This window comes from Chlorocebus sabaeus, chromosome 1, assembly GCF_047675955.1.
Source record: "Chlorocebus sabaeus isolate Y175 chromosome 1, mChlSab1.0.hap1, whole genome shotgun sequence".
Taxonomy (NCBI): Eukaryota; Metazoa; Chordata; class Mammalia; order Primates; family Cercopithecidae; genus Chlorocebus; species Chlorocebus sabaeus.
Window position 1 is genome coordinate 91,336,757 of NC_132904.1, and position 14,597 is coordinate 91,351,353.

A 14,597-nucleotide genomic window follows, 5' to 3' on the forward strand; every position below is an offset into this window, starting at 1 on the left:
CAGTGAGAGAGTCTAAATTAAATAGGTGTTGGGGTTTTGATTTCACTTGTTTTCTGGAACATATGCATTGGTCCAGGGTTTAGAATTCAAGTTTGATGCCCGTTCAAAAGACCTGACGTGTAGGGGTTGGGAATCTTGTAAACCCCACCCCTTAACCCTCAACTCCAAACCTTGGGTTTCAGGTAATGGTTGCTTGGGGGAAAAGACAGTGAGAAAGCATATTCCATGGAGTGCTTTTAGTTTAGTGGTGGAGCTTACTGTTTTCTTTTTTTTGTTTTTTGTATTTTTATTTTTTGAGACAGAGTCTAGCTCTGTCACCCAGGCTGGAGTGCAATGGCGCAATCTTGGCTCACTGCAACCTTTGCCTCCTGGGTTCAAGCTATTCTCCTGCCTCAGCCTCCCGAATAGCTGAGATTATAGGCGCCCTCCACCAAGCCTGGCTAATTTTTGTATTTTTAGTAGAGATCGGGTTTCACCACGCCAGGCTGGTCTCAAACTCCTGACCTCAAGTAATCCACCCGCCTCGGCCTCCCAAAGTGCTGGGATTACAGGCGTGAGCCACCACACCCAACACTGTGTCCTTTTTAAAAACATGTGTTGCATGCAGGTGTTTAGAGGAGGCACTGCCGCCTGTCAGTGCTGCCCTTAAGATTGTGAATCAGCTAATCCAGATGAGCTGGCTTGGTTTCACATGAGGACTCCTAAACAGGCTGGCCCTTATTTTTCAGGTACTGGTCATAGGTTCTCCAGCCCTTTTAAAAACATTGTTTCCAGAGTATCCTTCTCCTTGAGCAGAGTATTCAACTCCCTAGAAAAACCTCGCGTTCTGCCAGGATCAGAAGGCTTGATGGCTTACATTTAACTTTGAGGCTGCTGGCACACTCAGCAAATTCCTTAGCTCTTTGAAAGGTAAGATAGAAGCCACAGAATTGTTTGTTGCTGTGGTTAAAATCTCTGTTATAAAGTTATGGGAGGTTATTGTAATCTAGACAGTGAAATGGTTTTTAAATCATTAGGAGGTTTTGGATTACATGTAGCTGGCAGAAAGCTTTGCATGTCGGTGACACAACACCTGGGAGCTGTTTTGCAGTTAGTGGTCTCTTTGAGGAATGGGTCGCTGGCTGGAGAGTTGAAAGCACTAGTATTTGCTGCATAGGGGAGAGTAAGGGCCCCCTCATCTTACGGAGCTGAAAGGTACAAGGAATTATCTGGAACTCTCAGAGACTGGCTTTGGAGGGATCTTTGCCTTTTCTTTAACTCTTACTTGGTAATGAGCCCATTCCAGAGAATAATGCCGTGTTCTTGCCATCAATCAGCACATAGTAAGAAGCATACGTCTTACATGCTACATGCTTGCAGAAATTAGCAAGTACACAGTATACTGCCTGTCTTCAAAGGGCTAATGACTTCACCAGGGCCGTAACACCAGCCTATTAAATGACTGCTGCAAAACACTAGGCAGGTGCAATTTAAGTACCAAGTTTTGTGTGCCTCAGATCATAACTGTGGTGACACTTGAGGGAAGGGAGACCAGTCAGGGCATGGGGGGTGGTGTTGAGAGGCGTTCTAGAGGAGGTAAACTGAAGAGGTGCGTTTACTAGGATGCACTTTAGAGTAGTTAGGGATGCATGTGAAGCCAGAAGATGACACTTGGAGAATGAGGATGACATGCTCACAGGATGCTGGGTTGCTGAGGGGACCAGCAGGACTATGCACAGCTAGAGGGGCGCCCTGTTTAGAGACAGCCTTGAAAACCACGAAAATTCCACCCTGAAGTTATAGCCTAAATCATTATGTGTAAGGGAGTGGCATGCCGGAAGTGGAATTTAAGGACAAGTGATTTCCTAGTTGTGTGTTGTGATAGTGGAGTGACAGTTTCACCTCCTCCAGGGTTTAAAACCCATGGAGACTTTGAGCCTGTTGTATTGTTGGCCTGTGGACAAATTCGGGAACTGACCCTCGGGAATTAGTCGTTCCAGTGGCAGGTGAAGCAGAGGAGTGGCTCATCATGGTTTCTGTTGCTCCTCTTGCCTCCCCGAGACACTTCACTTCATTTACCTTAATTCATTTTTTTCCCTTCAACAATGAAGCCCTTGTTATTGCCACTCTTGAGTAGGGAAAACAGTCTTGCTCAGAGTCACATTACCTAAAGGCCTCTGTTACAAAGAAAGTAATGCATAAAACCATATGGGAAGGAAGTTTTCAGTGCTTCAGAAAAGCAAGCCAAAAAAGCAGTCACGCTCAGAGAGAGAGAAGCAAAGGAGTTTTCATGTTGACAAATGATGTGCAGATTTTAAGAAAAAGGAGCCATTCTTGGTGAAATGGGTCATAGGCAATATAAGGCAGAAATGTTGTACCCTTAAACTAGAATGTTAGAATTTCATCCTTTGTTGAGTGCAGCAAAAACAGATCTTTAGGTTTTCTTCAGGTTAAGGGCCCTAGGCACTGTACTTTCTCCTCCCCAGTGGGAGACTCCCCAGAGAGCTGACTCCTTTACTCAGACCTTAGCTCGTTTTCCATTGCTTTTGCCACTTTCCCTGTGCAGACTAAAGCTGTGTGAGTGGTGATTCTTAGATAAGGTTCTGGCTTGAAAGAAATATCTAAAAGTTACTTACAACGGCCAGAAGTGCTTGTATGGGAATGGTCTTTATGAAGCACCTACAGGCAGCTACACTGTACACAGAACACACTGTACAGCCAGCGGGGTCCTTGGCAGGCTATGGGCTCCCCTAAAAACGGGCACGGTTGCTCAGCCCCTGGGACCGAGCCAGGCTCTGCAGGGGCTTTCTGGGTGGTAGTGGTAGCTGGGAGTCTTCTGTGGTTTCTCCTAGCTCTCACTCCTGGCCATGAACTGTTGACATGTTTGAGCCTGTTGTATTATTGGCCTGTGGACAGATTCCCTCTCATGCCATAGGTTTCTTTCCAATTCCTCATTTTGGATATCCTTGACCTTGTCGCTTAGATCACGTGCCCTGCATTTTCCCTAAGAAAGTAGACTCAATTTGTGTTGCAGGAGTTCCCAGTGAAGACAGTGAACTAAAATAGGCAGGGAAGGATTAGGTACATGTAGGGTGGAACTGCAACCTCCGTTAGATTTTTGTTGTGTGGCCCCGGAATCCGGGGTAGACTCTGTGACTCACATTACTGTCACATTTCCTTGTCTTTCAAGTGAGAAAGCTAGCAGATAAAGTGACTCCTTCAGGCTGTATCAGTGCTGGGATAGCTCAGCCAGTTGTCTCTTGGCTTCAGAGCAGTGAATGGTACCTGGCATGTTCGTCTGCCGGGTCTGTTTTCATCTGCTCTGCTCGCCAGCCTTTCTTCAGCACTGAGGAGTGGTCGGCAGCAGTGGGAGTGTAACTCAGTGGCGTGCGGGACCCTGGGTATGTGTGAAGAAGTCCTAAGTGATCTTTGACATGTCTTGACAGTTAGGCATCCTGTCCTTCAGTGTGAATTCAGGTGTGTGTGGAGGTGTGTGAAATGCTTTAGTTCTTTCATAACGTTGAGGAAACAATGGCGAAGGATGAAGGCATATCTTTGCTGTCCTCTGTGCTCCGACCCCGCTTCAAGGATTGCCCTCTGTAGTGTTCTGTGGTCTGGAGTTCTTAAATCCACTCTCAGTTGGCAGGCCATGAGATAAGGTGTGGAAAAGTAACTCATACCGACCTTGTAGTGACAGTGAATGGCTTAGTGCTGGGATCCATACTGAGCTCCACATTGAGAGCGCACGCACACACACACACACACATCCCTACACTCTTCTTTATATGCATATTCATATATATGTACACACACACATATATATTTTAGTTGGATCTCAGTTTTATTATCAGTTTGCTCTGTTTTCATTTAACATTCTTAGTCATGTGAGTGGATAGAATCACCCGAAGTTGTAATATGCTGGCACATGGCATTCCTGACTCAGTGTCTATTTTAAGAAAACACCACACTTTCTTTGATTGAAGCATATGCGCTCTCAACTCCTCTCTTACTCTGATTTGGTGAGAGGGATGGGGATGAAGGCACAGAAAGGTGTTTTGTGGTTTGGTTTTGTTGTTGTTGTTCTCCCTCTTGCTTAGAGCTTCCCAAGTTTTGCTACACATTGGAATTGTTGGGAGAGCTTTATAAAATACAGGTGCCTGGGCCCTATCCTCAGAGCTTCTCATTGAATAGGTCTGGGTGGGGCCTGGGTACAGAGATTTTTAAAGTTTCTCAGGTGATTTTAATGTGCAGCCAGAATTGCACCTTGTATCTTTTTTGTTTTCCACTGTTTTTCCACCTACCTGAAAGAAGAAGCCAGATTAGGATTGCCTTTGTATCCGGGTCATCCGTGATTCCTAATTTTAGCCCTAGACTTCTAGATTTATAGATGTAGAGGATGATGCCCAGAAAGGGGTTGAGCTTCTTTTCAGGTTAGTTTTTCCAGGTTGGCCAAAAGGAGAAGGCTGGCAGATACTGTAATGCATTGGAACTGAAGTCTTAGACTGATCTTCATATAGTATCATCCATACTTGGTTTATGTTCATCTTTAAAGTGGGCATTACAACTACATTATTTTAAATATATAAGAAAAAAAATTGTTGTCAGAATCCTTTTTCTTTCTAGTCCAAAATGTGCCTGTAATACATGTGAGCACGCACACACATACTGTTTCATACGTTGAGGCAAAGACACTCCAGAAGAAGATGAGGACATTCCCGTCTTGTGGTCGTTTGGTATCAATAATTAGTCACTTACTACTAACTATGGCCTTGTGGGAAATGGGTAGATAACAAACCTAGTGAGAAATTTCAAATTACCAGTTGGAAGCCATAGCGGAAAAACAGGATTTTTCTTTTAATGAAGTTATCTTTTGGGCAAGGATGTTAATTTTTTAAAAAGTACTATTATTCTTTCCCCAGAGTAAAAGAAGTTACTTTAGCTGAAAAGAGCCTTAAACTTGGTGCCCATGCAGAGGAATCAGTGCAGAGAGGGAAAACAGCCTGGGCCCGTCCTGCCGAGTGTTCCCACAGATGTTGTGTGTGTGGTATCAGTGTTACTGTAGTACTCTCTCATGTTCAGTGACTGAAGGACTGAATACAGTGTCACATTTAATTGGAACAGGAAGCACACTCCAGTTTGTATGTGAAGCAGATAAACTGCAGCTGAAAGACCAGTGCTTGGCAGAAGACCAGACCCCATAGCCCCAGCTCCACGTTGTAACATGAGACTCCAGAAGTCTTTGAGTGGGGCAGAGAGCACATTCTCTTGCTAACACATGGTGTGGCAGAATGACCACTCCTCTCTGTATCTTTTATATATTTTGAGAGGCAGCTGCTCTTCCCATTTTAGCTTTCCTTCAGTGGCCTCCCCGCCTCCCTCCCTTCTGTCCCCAACCTTGACCATTCAGAATTTTGTGATACATTCAGTCCCGCAGAGGGCTTGACTTTTCACTGGTGCTGCTGCCAGGTTGTGTGAGAGCATTAGAGCATTCGTGCCTTCACTCAGTGTGTCTTGAGGACTGTTATGTTGACCTCACGGGTCATTTTGGTGGGTGGCTGGACTTGTGATAATTCTGAATAGTAACTTTGGAATTTTATGAATCGAAAAGACAGAGCTCCCTCTGCCAAGTTGAAACGCTGTGGGAGAATGCCTGGTGGGTTCTTGTGAGTCATGCAGGAAGGAAGGAGGACTTGATTGGCACTCATATTCACTTCGCTTTCTTTCCCCCAGGCCCCCCTCCTGCTTGTTATAGCCCCAGTAGTCCTGTCCAGGTTCTGGAAGACGCCACCTACTTTTCCCCAGACTTTCAGCTGTATTCTGGGAGGCATGAAACATCTGCTTTGACGGTGGAGGCAACCAGTAGCATCAGGGAAAAAGTTGGTAAGTCCTTTTACTGGCACTTGTGTTGGAAAAGCAAAGTGGTCTTACATTTCTCATCTTTAGCTCTTTTGTATAATTCAGATGTTTATTCTGTAATCTTGTTTTTAAAATCATCATTTTGGATTATCGATTGTCTGTTGATAGATGCCTTATTTTTAATCATCTTTTGCTAAGGTGTTAATAGACTGTTTTACTCTAATATGTGATTTTCTCTGAGAGTGTCATACCTAAACGTGTAGGAACTTCAGAATTATACCACTTATTTCCTGTTTTTCTCTGATTCCTAAATACTTTTTTCTCCCCTTTCTCAGAGTCTCATTTCTTTTTTCCTTCTCTGCTTTCATTTTTATCTCTTTTTTCAAATAATTTAGAAGTTAAAAGAAGCAATTCAGAACTATAGCAAGGAAGAAGCTGTCTCCTTTGTAAAAACTTCCTATCTATTTTTGAGGGCTGTTAAGACTGGTTAAACTGTGAGGGAATCTTTAAACCACTTTAGGGAAGGATGTCATGGTTCTTGCTAAATGTGCATATAACTCATCTCTCTCTTACTTCAGTGAAAGGGGGATTCAATCGTTTTCATGCTTGTTGAGATCTGTTCCTTTATTACTCATCCAAATATATCATTTTCCTTTGGAAATATATTTTTATTTGAAGTTTTATTCATTTTATTTTAGAATTTTATTCCTATTTGAATGTGCTTGTTCCATTAAGTCTTTCAGATCAGTTACCCCGAGGGGAGGACTATGTCCTCTTTACTCTCGTAACCCAGCACCTGTCCCAATGCCTGAACTGTAACACATTTTCAGGAAATATGGTAGAGTGAATGAGCAGACCAGTCCAACCCACACTGATCTATGTTTCCTTGGGTAGTTAATGGTTTATTACAAATATTTGGCAATTCATCTTGTGTAGAGTTTTAATAGCTTGTTTTTATTGTTTAAATTTTTTTTGCTGTTGAACTTTGGGTTTATATCTCAGTTACAGTATTGATCCTCTGAAGGTAAGGGATAAATTTCAGTTTATTTCACATACATTCCTATAAGGCAGATATGAAAGTTTCTCCATTTTCAGAGGAGAGAGGTTCAGAGAAGCCACAGAACTGAGATTTTGGGGGTAAGGGTCACAGGGAGAGCCTTATGATCAAAGTTGAGCTTCAGGAACCAGTCTGTATACTCGCTTCGTTTCTTCAACAATCATGTCCTGAACATCTTCTGTGTATCAGGGCAGGGTTCAAGGCACTGGGGAGGCAACACATGAATATAACAGACAGAACTCTCTGCTCTCTGGAGCCTGAATCTGGCAGAGGAAGACAGGTCATAATACAATATGGATTGAAAGGAGAAGGAGCCAGGGGCAAGAAATATTGAGGGACCATTCAGGATGTCTAAATGGCTGGCAGGGAGACTTGGAGCCCAGACAGTGGCTGAGGGCACGGAAGAATGGATTGGATGGGGGAGCTTGTTGGTGTAGAAACTAGGGCTTGGTTGTGATTTGTAACTCTTACAAATGTGACATTTCTTAATGAAAATTAGGGGTCCATCACAGAGTTACAGTATTTTGCTATTGCAAGGGCAGTAACAGTGTCATCTGCTGTCACCTTTTTTCATATTTTAATACCAAAAAAGTAAGAGGGATGTGATTCTTGACAGTCCATTGCTTCAAAAAGGGCAGTTATGAACCTTCTAATAGCATATATCTGTTTACATACACATATAGATGTATTAATATACATATATAAGCATGTGTATATGCTTATATATATACACACAGCTTATATATATCACACTACCTTCATTTTTTTCTTATTTCACTGTAGACTGAGAAAAATTAGCTTGGCAGTTGATTAAATTTGGAGAGCAAAGGATAAAAAGGTCAGAAGTGAATATGATACTTCTCTCTGGATGACTCATATTTGAGAATGTCATTTATAGGAAGAAAAGATGAACTTGGGGAAGAAAGACTGTTTTGGGAAAATGATGTGCCGTATGTACATATAAAACATAGAGCCATCATTACATGAATTTGTAGGAGTGAAGGCTGCCTAGAGATGATCTAGTTCAGCTCTCTCAGTTCACAGAGGAGGATATTGAGGCTCAGGGAGGGAAAGCGATTTGTTTAAGGTCATGCCAGTAGTTAGTGGTAGAATTTTTACTTCTATAATGCTATAATAATATCCTTAATACACTACTTAATAGTCCTGTTGTGGAATGGGCTAAATTTTTTATTTCATGGAGCTCATGTAGGTATTCTTTTATTGGTTAAATATCTGAGCCCCTATGACATCCAGTCATTGGGCTTTGTTCTGGGGAGACCCAGATGAGAAGACATGATCTTTCCCTTTAAGGAGTTTAGAGTCTTGTATAAATAAATAATTGCCATCTACTGTGAGAATTGCTGCAATGAAGATATATACAAATGGAGTGGGGACATTGGAGAAAGAGGCTTAGGCCTACAGGGCTGCAGCAGGAAAGGTTTTACTCGGAAGGTGGCTTTGGAGCTATCACTTGTCCTAGAATTTTCCCAAGAGACATGGTAAGATGCGTCTTTCTAGGCAGAGGGAAGACAAGCAAAGGTCCAGAGGCTGGAGAGAGCTAGCATGTCTTGGAAACTATATGTACATAAGTGTTGCTGGAGCTTAAACTCCAAAGGGTTGCCAGTGGGAGATGAGAGCAGCATGAAATGTTGTTGGATAGGTAGGTAGTACCTGCTACATCATATGATAGAATGTCAGTTTCATCCTGTAATTGATTATTGAGGAATTTTGGTGCAGAGGAGTGACATGATTAGATTTCCCTATTGGAACAATTTTTCAAGGTAGTGTGCCAGATACATTGGGTCAGAGGGGTGGATTTGGAAGTGGGAATAAGACGAGTGTCAGGGAAATTGATAAGGAGGCTATTGGAATGACCCGGGTATGTGATGCCGAGAACTTGTAATGCGGAATGAACACATATTTGGTGTCATATCCCGGTTCTGCTTCTTCCTGCCTGGTGGCCTTGGCGATTTACCTTCTGTGAATCTCTCTCCTCATCTGTAAGTTGAGGGAATTAGTATCTACCTCTTAGTGTTATATGTGGAATGAATGAAATAACACATGGAGAGAATTTAGTACAATACCTGGCACATCATATACATGTTTAAAGTAGTTCTTGTCCTTGTATTGAAGTTATTAATGATGAACTTGGAGATTGGCACAGGAATAAGAAAGAGGGTTGGCAGAGACGTTGAGAAGGTCAAATTGACAGGCAGTGACTGTCTGGTTGTTGGGGTTAAGGGAGAGGAAGGTATTTTGGAAAACCTTCAGTTTTCTGGTTTGACAGAAAGTAGATGAGGCAGGGAATACAGGGGTTGGGATGGATGGGTAAAGACATTTAGGGTGAGGAAGACATGTTAAGTTAGAAGGACTCAGGGCCATCATCTGGCAGTTGTAGATGTATGGGTCATGAGTCAGTAGCTGATGACGAGGGGTAGGTATGATGTCACTGGGTGATGTGTAAAGGTGGAAGAGCACTCAGGACAGAGCTGTGGGAAACACCAGAATTTAAAGGACAGGTGGAGAGAAGGGAGCCAGAGATGGTGCATAGAAAGAGGCAAGAGCCAGGACCAAGAGGTGGGGTGACCTGAAGGCCGAATTAGGAGAGCATTGCAGGAAGAGGGTGACCAACCATGTCAGATGCTTCGAAAGGTTAGGTGCATAATATGAGAGCTGGAAAATTCTCATTGGATTTGGTTACTGATCAGAGCAGTGGGGAGGTTAGCGGATGGAGCATTTGGGAAGGGGAGACAACAGCAAGTGTAGGGTACTTACCAAAGACAACTAGAAGAGAAGGAAAAGAGAGATACAGGGTGGTAGTTAGAGGTATATGGGAGGGCCAAGAAAAGGTGGTTTCTTTTGGCTTGATTTGGTTTTCTCTTGTATTTTTTTTAAGATGGGAAAGACTTGGGTATGTTTATGTGATGAAGAGAAAGGGCCAGTAGGGAGATCAGAGGAAAGGGGGAGTCGAAGGATGGAACAGTGTTTAGGAGGAAGCAGAGGAGAGGGAATGGGGAATAGTAGACTCACTCTAAATTGGAGAGGAAAACTCCATGGGACATTGCCAGGTACATGGAGGTGATGGTGCATTTGAAATCTTATTTTAAAATTTTGCTGTAGTTAGAATGTTAATTACATACCACATAGCCACAGGCGTGTATCTCCTGTAGAACTGCCTGATATATTTTTTCCTATGTTTATCTTTTAGTTGAAGATCCTCTTTGTAACTTCCACTCCCCAAACTTCCTGAGGATCTCAGAGGTGGAAATGAGAGGTTCCGAGGATGCGGCAGCTGGAACAGTATTGCAGCGGCTGATCCAGGAACAACTGCGGTATGGCACCCCAACCGAGAACATGAACTTGCTGGCCATTCAGCACCAGGCCACAGGGAGTGCAGGACCAGCCCACCCTACAAACAACTTTTCTTCCACGGAAAACCTCACTCAAGAAGACCCACAAATGGTCTACCAGTCAGCACGCCAAGAACCGCAGGGTCAAGAACACCAGGTGGACAATACGGTGATGGAGAAACAGGTCCGGTCCACGCAGCCTCAGCAGAACAACGAGGAACTGCCCACTTACGAGGAGGCCAAAGCACAGTCGCAGTTCTTCAGGGGGCAGCAGCAGCAGCAGCAACAGCAGCAGGGGGCGGTGGGCCATGGTTACTACATGGCAGGGGGCACCAGTCAGAAGTCCCGAACTGAGGGGAGGCCCACTGTGAACCGTGCCAACAGTGGACAGGCGCATAAGGATGAGGCGCTGAAGGAACTGAAGCAGGGCCACGTCCGCTCGCTCAGCGAGAGAATCATGCAGCTGTCCCTGGAGAGGAATGGGGCCAAGCAACACCATCCCGGCTCGGGGAATGGAAAGGGCTTCAAAGCAGGAGGGGGGCCCTCCCCTGCTCAGCCTGCAGGTAAAGTGCTGGACCCTCGGGGTCCTCCACCTGAGTACCCCTTCAAGACCAAGCAAATGATGTCTCCAGTCGGCAAGACCCAGGAGCACGGACTTTTTTATGGTGACCAGCACCCCGGGATGCTCCACGAGATGGTCAAGCCCTACCCTGCTCCTCAGCCTGTGAGAACAGATGTGGCCGTCCTGCGGTACCAGCCACCCCCTGAATATGGGGTAACGAGGTGATTATCAACTGTAGAGGCGTTCCAAATTCAGCAGTCATGTTATTAGCATTTATTATTTTCAGAGCAGATTAGGTTTTTGTCATCAGGCTTTTCTTTTCCTTGTGCATGGTATTTAATAAAACACTTTGTGGCCAGAATATATAGGGTGAAATAGAGTAGAAGGCAACTGGGGGATTTTCTCCAAACATAGCAGCAGGCAGTTGGGGATTTATGGGTTTAGGGAAGGGACCTCACTTGTTAGCCATCCTTGGGAGCTCTGCCTAGTGGCCTGGCGAAGTAGCAATTTTCCAGTGGCTTTGTGGAGACCGTCCAAACTCCTGGAACATATTATTACCAGAGGGTTTTTTCATTGTAGATTTTAAAGGAAAATGTAGTCTGAATGCTAGAATGGAGGAGTTAAAGGGACTGTAGAAATCACATAGTCCCATCCCTCACTCAACAGATGAGAAATTAAAGACTGGAGAGATTAATGAATTTCATAGACACAACTCTGAGGCAAGTGGGGGCTACATTCAAGTATCCTGACGGCCAAAATCTATTCATTCCCTTGCCCTAATTCTCCCTACAGCCTTAACTTATATTCTTCCGGTTGATTGATGGATTCAGCAGCACCTACTGAGTGTATGCTCTACACTACAGCCCTGTTCCTGGTTCAGAGATGGGGTCCCTGCCCTTCAGGACCCTATAGCATTATGTTGGAGGAAACCAGCATCTGAACAGATCATTGCCATGCAATGTGCTGTTCTAGGACAGAGAATGCTAGGATAACAGATAGGATGGTATAACTCACAACTGGAGGGTTTGGGGAGTGCTTCCCAGAGGAGGTGACATTTGAGTTGGAACTTGAAGGATAAATCAGAATTGTAGGGTAGAGATGAAGTAGCACTATGTGCTGTGCGAGGGAGTGCCGTGTTTTCAGACAAAGATGTCATGAGGATTTTTGTCTGAATGAGTGGCAATAATGCAGAGCACTGGTGGGCCAGAGTGTGGTAAGAAGTGACAGGAGATATGTTTGGACAGGGAAGTTGGGACCCGTTTGGTTGAGGTGTGTTTGGACAGGGAAGTTGGTGATGACAGTCTCTGGGTGTCATACTAAGGAATTTAGAATTTATCCGTAAGCAATTAGGAAAAGCGGTGTTCTTAGGTAGGGATGGTGGATGTCTAACAGCTGATTTTGGTGGCAGTGCATGAATTAGAAGGAGGGGAGACCGATGCCACAAGGAGCTCCAGGATGCTTTCAGTAGTCCAGATCAGAATTGGTGAGGGTGGCTGAAGCTTGGGCAGTGAGACTAGAGGAGCATTATGTGCTAAGAGAGGTAGGGAAGTAGAATTGACAGGGTTTAGGGATTGGTTAGATACAGAAGTTCTGGAACAGGGAAGATGGAAATAAGGGAATTACGAATCAAGCTCTCAGGAGATAAACTGGGTCTGAAGATGACACTTTGGGAGTCAGAAGTGTTTAGATGTGCTGACTTTGAAGGAGGAGCAGGGAACATGAACAGAGAAGACACGTGGCCACTGCCTGTTATTGGATATGTCATTTTCATGAAGGGCTTTATTTATCTGTTTCTAAATTGAACAAGCCAGGGTTTCCCCAAACAACGTCAGTGGCTATGTGTAGGACATACCTTGGCTGTACATCTTCTGAAAAAGGAGAGGCTGGAGCTTGGCAGAGGGAGAGTGGCCTGATCTGCCACTGGCTTCCCAGCACTGACACATTTCCCCACATTAGGCTGAGAATGCCAGCTCGGAAGCAGCATAACCAACTATGAGATCTTGGCCAGGCAGGAGAATGCATTCTCCCTAAGTGGGCATAACCCGACTCCTCCCAGGAATCCAAGATGGGACCCAGGAGCTCTTCTTCCCCCTTTATAGCCCCTTGTGTCATAAACGATCAAACCCCTGGTATTTGCATCACAATGATTTACCACAGTTGTTTAAAATAAGCCATGATGTCATTCCACCGTCATACCAGAGTTTGGCTTATTATATTTCACCTTTTTTCCCGATAGTTTACCTCAGCTTCTAGAGCTTGATAGAGGGGAAACTGTCCTGAAATGAAATCCCCTTCCTCTTCTTTGCTTTAATCTTTGTAAAGTAATATATACATACCATAAAATGCATACAGTGGATCACTTTGCCTTTTGTTATTTGGTAATAGGTGTGATGTGAGGTGGGAGAAATGGTCAGGGGAGGAGGGGAACACTTTTGGAGGTCATTTGTCTCAAAGTTATGACGTTAGAAAGAAGAAGAAATGTGTGAGGGATTTGGGCTGACTGCCATGCTTGGCAGCTGGTTGATATGACGCATCAAATGTCTCAGGAGACGTAACAGACAGGCCATTGAGGCTGGGCCCCAGAGCCACAAGGCCCCTTTGTGAACAGGGCCATGGCTAGCCAGCATGGCTCCAGTGGTGCAGCCCTTGGCTGACTGGGTAAACAGTGTTGCATCCACACCAGCCCTGCTTCAAACACATTTAACGTGGCCCGAACTCCAAGGATTGGACCTAAAACTCAGCAGTGTGTGATGTTCAACTTACCTGTGACCCAGAAGACAAGTAGGGCCCCTTTCATTTCACTGATACATTATCTTGTACTTAAAGGGTTATCTTATTTGTCATGGATCATGATGGTTTAGGAAGCTGCAGGCCATTGTGTACATACATACAACCACATAGACTCCTGGACTAGAAGGAGATGCCTCTGATGGAGATCATGGAGTCCATCTCCCTGGCTGGTGCTACAAACGTGGGCTCAGTGTGTAATGAATATTCAGTGGTTTGGTCCAACCCATTACATTGCTGAGACGTTACTCCTTTTTGCTTAGAGGCAGAAAGTTCCAAAGAGACAAGTGATAGAACTTATGAGAAGAGTAAGAATTTGAATTTTTTGTGATCACTCCTGACTCACCGTAGCTTACAAATTCTCTCACCTGCTCTGATGCCCTAAAGATGGAGATGTTTGGTAGATGATTGTAAGGCCCTTTAGGCTCCTTTCATGGGAACTCTCTGGGAGAGGAGGCCTTGACCTCGTTGACTTGACCCACCTTGGCCCATGTGGGTGAGCTACTGTGGCTGGTGGGGATGGGAGTGCTAAGGCAGCAGAGGCCTACGGGGAATATGTGCTGGCTATGGATGAAAGCTCTGGTTTTCCTCTTGTTCCACTATACATTTTCCTCAACCTGAAAGTGTAAATGGATAAGAATGAGGACAAGATGGGAGTTAGACAGGTTGTTACTGTGGAGAATTGTGACCACCCCCACCCCCCAGCAAAGGCAAGCATTTGGATATTAATTCTGACTCTTTGTGGAAACAGACCACTTACAGAGGTAGTGACTTGGCTTATGCAATCTGCGCTGTTAATGGAAACAAATGCATGAATGAATACCAAGGGATGATCTGATTTTTATCAAAGCAGTTTGGAATTTATTAGTCAACATGTATATTTGTTTTCCAAAGAAAGCTATCCATATTTCAAAAAATTTGGGAACTAGAGATGCTGAAAAATTACTTACAATATCCTACTTTCATAATACACCCACTAACATTTTTCCTGTACAAATTAATTTTT

At 44.2% G+C, this 14,597-nt stretch overlaps 1 protein-coding gene across 8 annotated transcripts in view; it reads left to right on the plus strand.

Annotated features, from left to right (window-relative positions):
• AMOTL1 (angiomotin like 1) overlaps positions 1–14,597 on the plus strand; it is a 138,541-nt gene that overhangs the window by 49,355 nt on the left and 74,589 nt on the right. For all 8 annotated transcript variants that reach the window (XM_038005311.2, XM_008020572.3, XM_038005313.2 and 5 more), the window contains 2 exons: positions 5,710–5,859; positions 10,101–11,025. In XM_038005311.2, the coding sequence (XP_037861239.1) occupies positions 5,710–5,859; positions 10,101–11,025 (1,075 nt within the window). The remainder of the gene's footprint in view (positions 1–5,709; positions 5,860–10,100; positions 11,026–14,597) is intronic.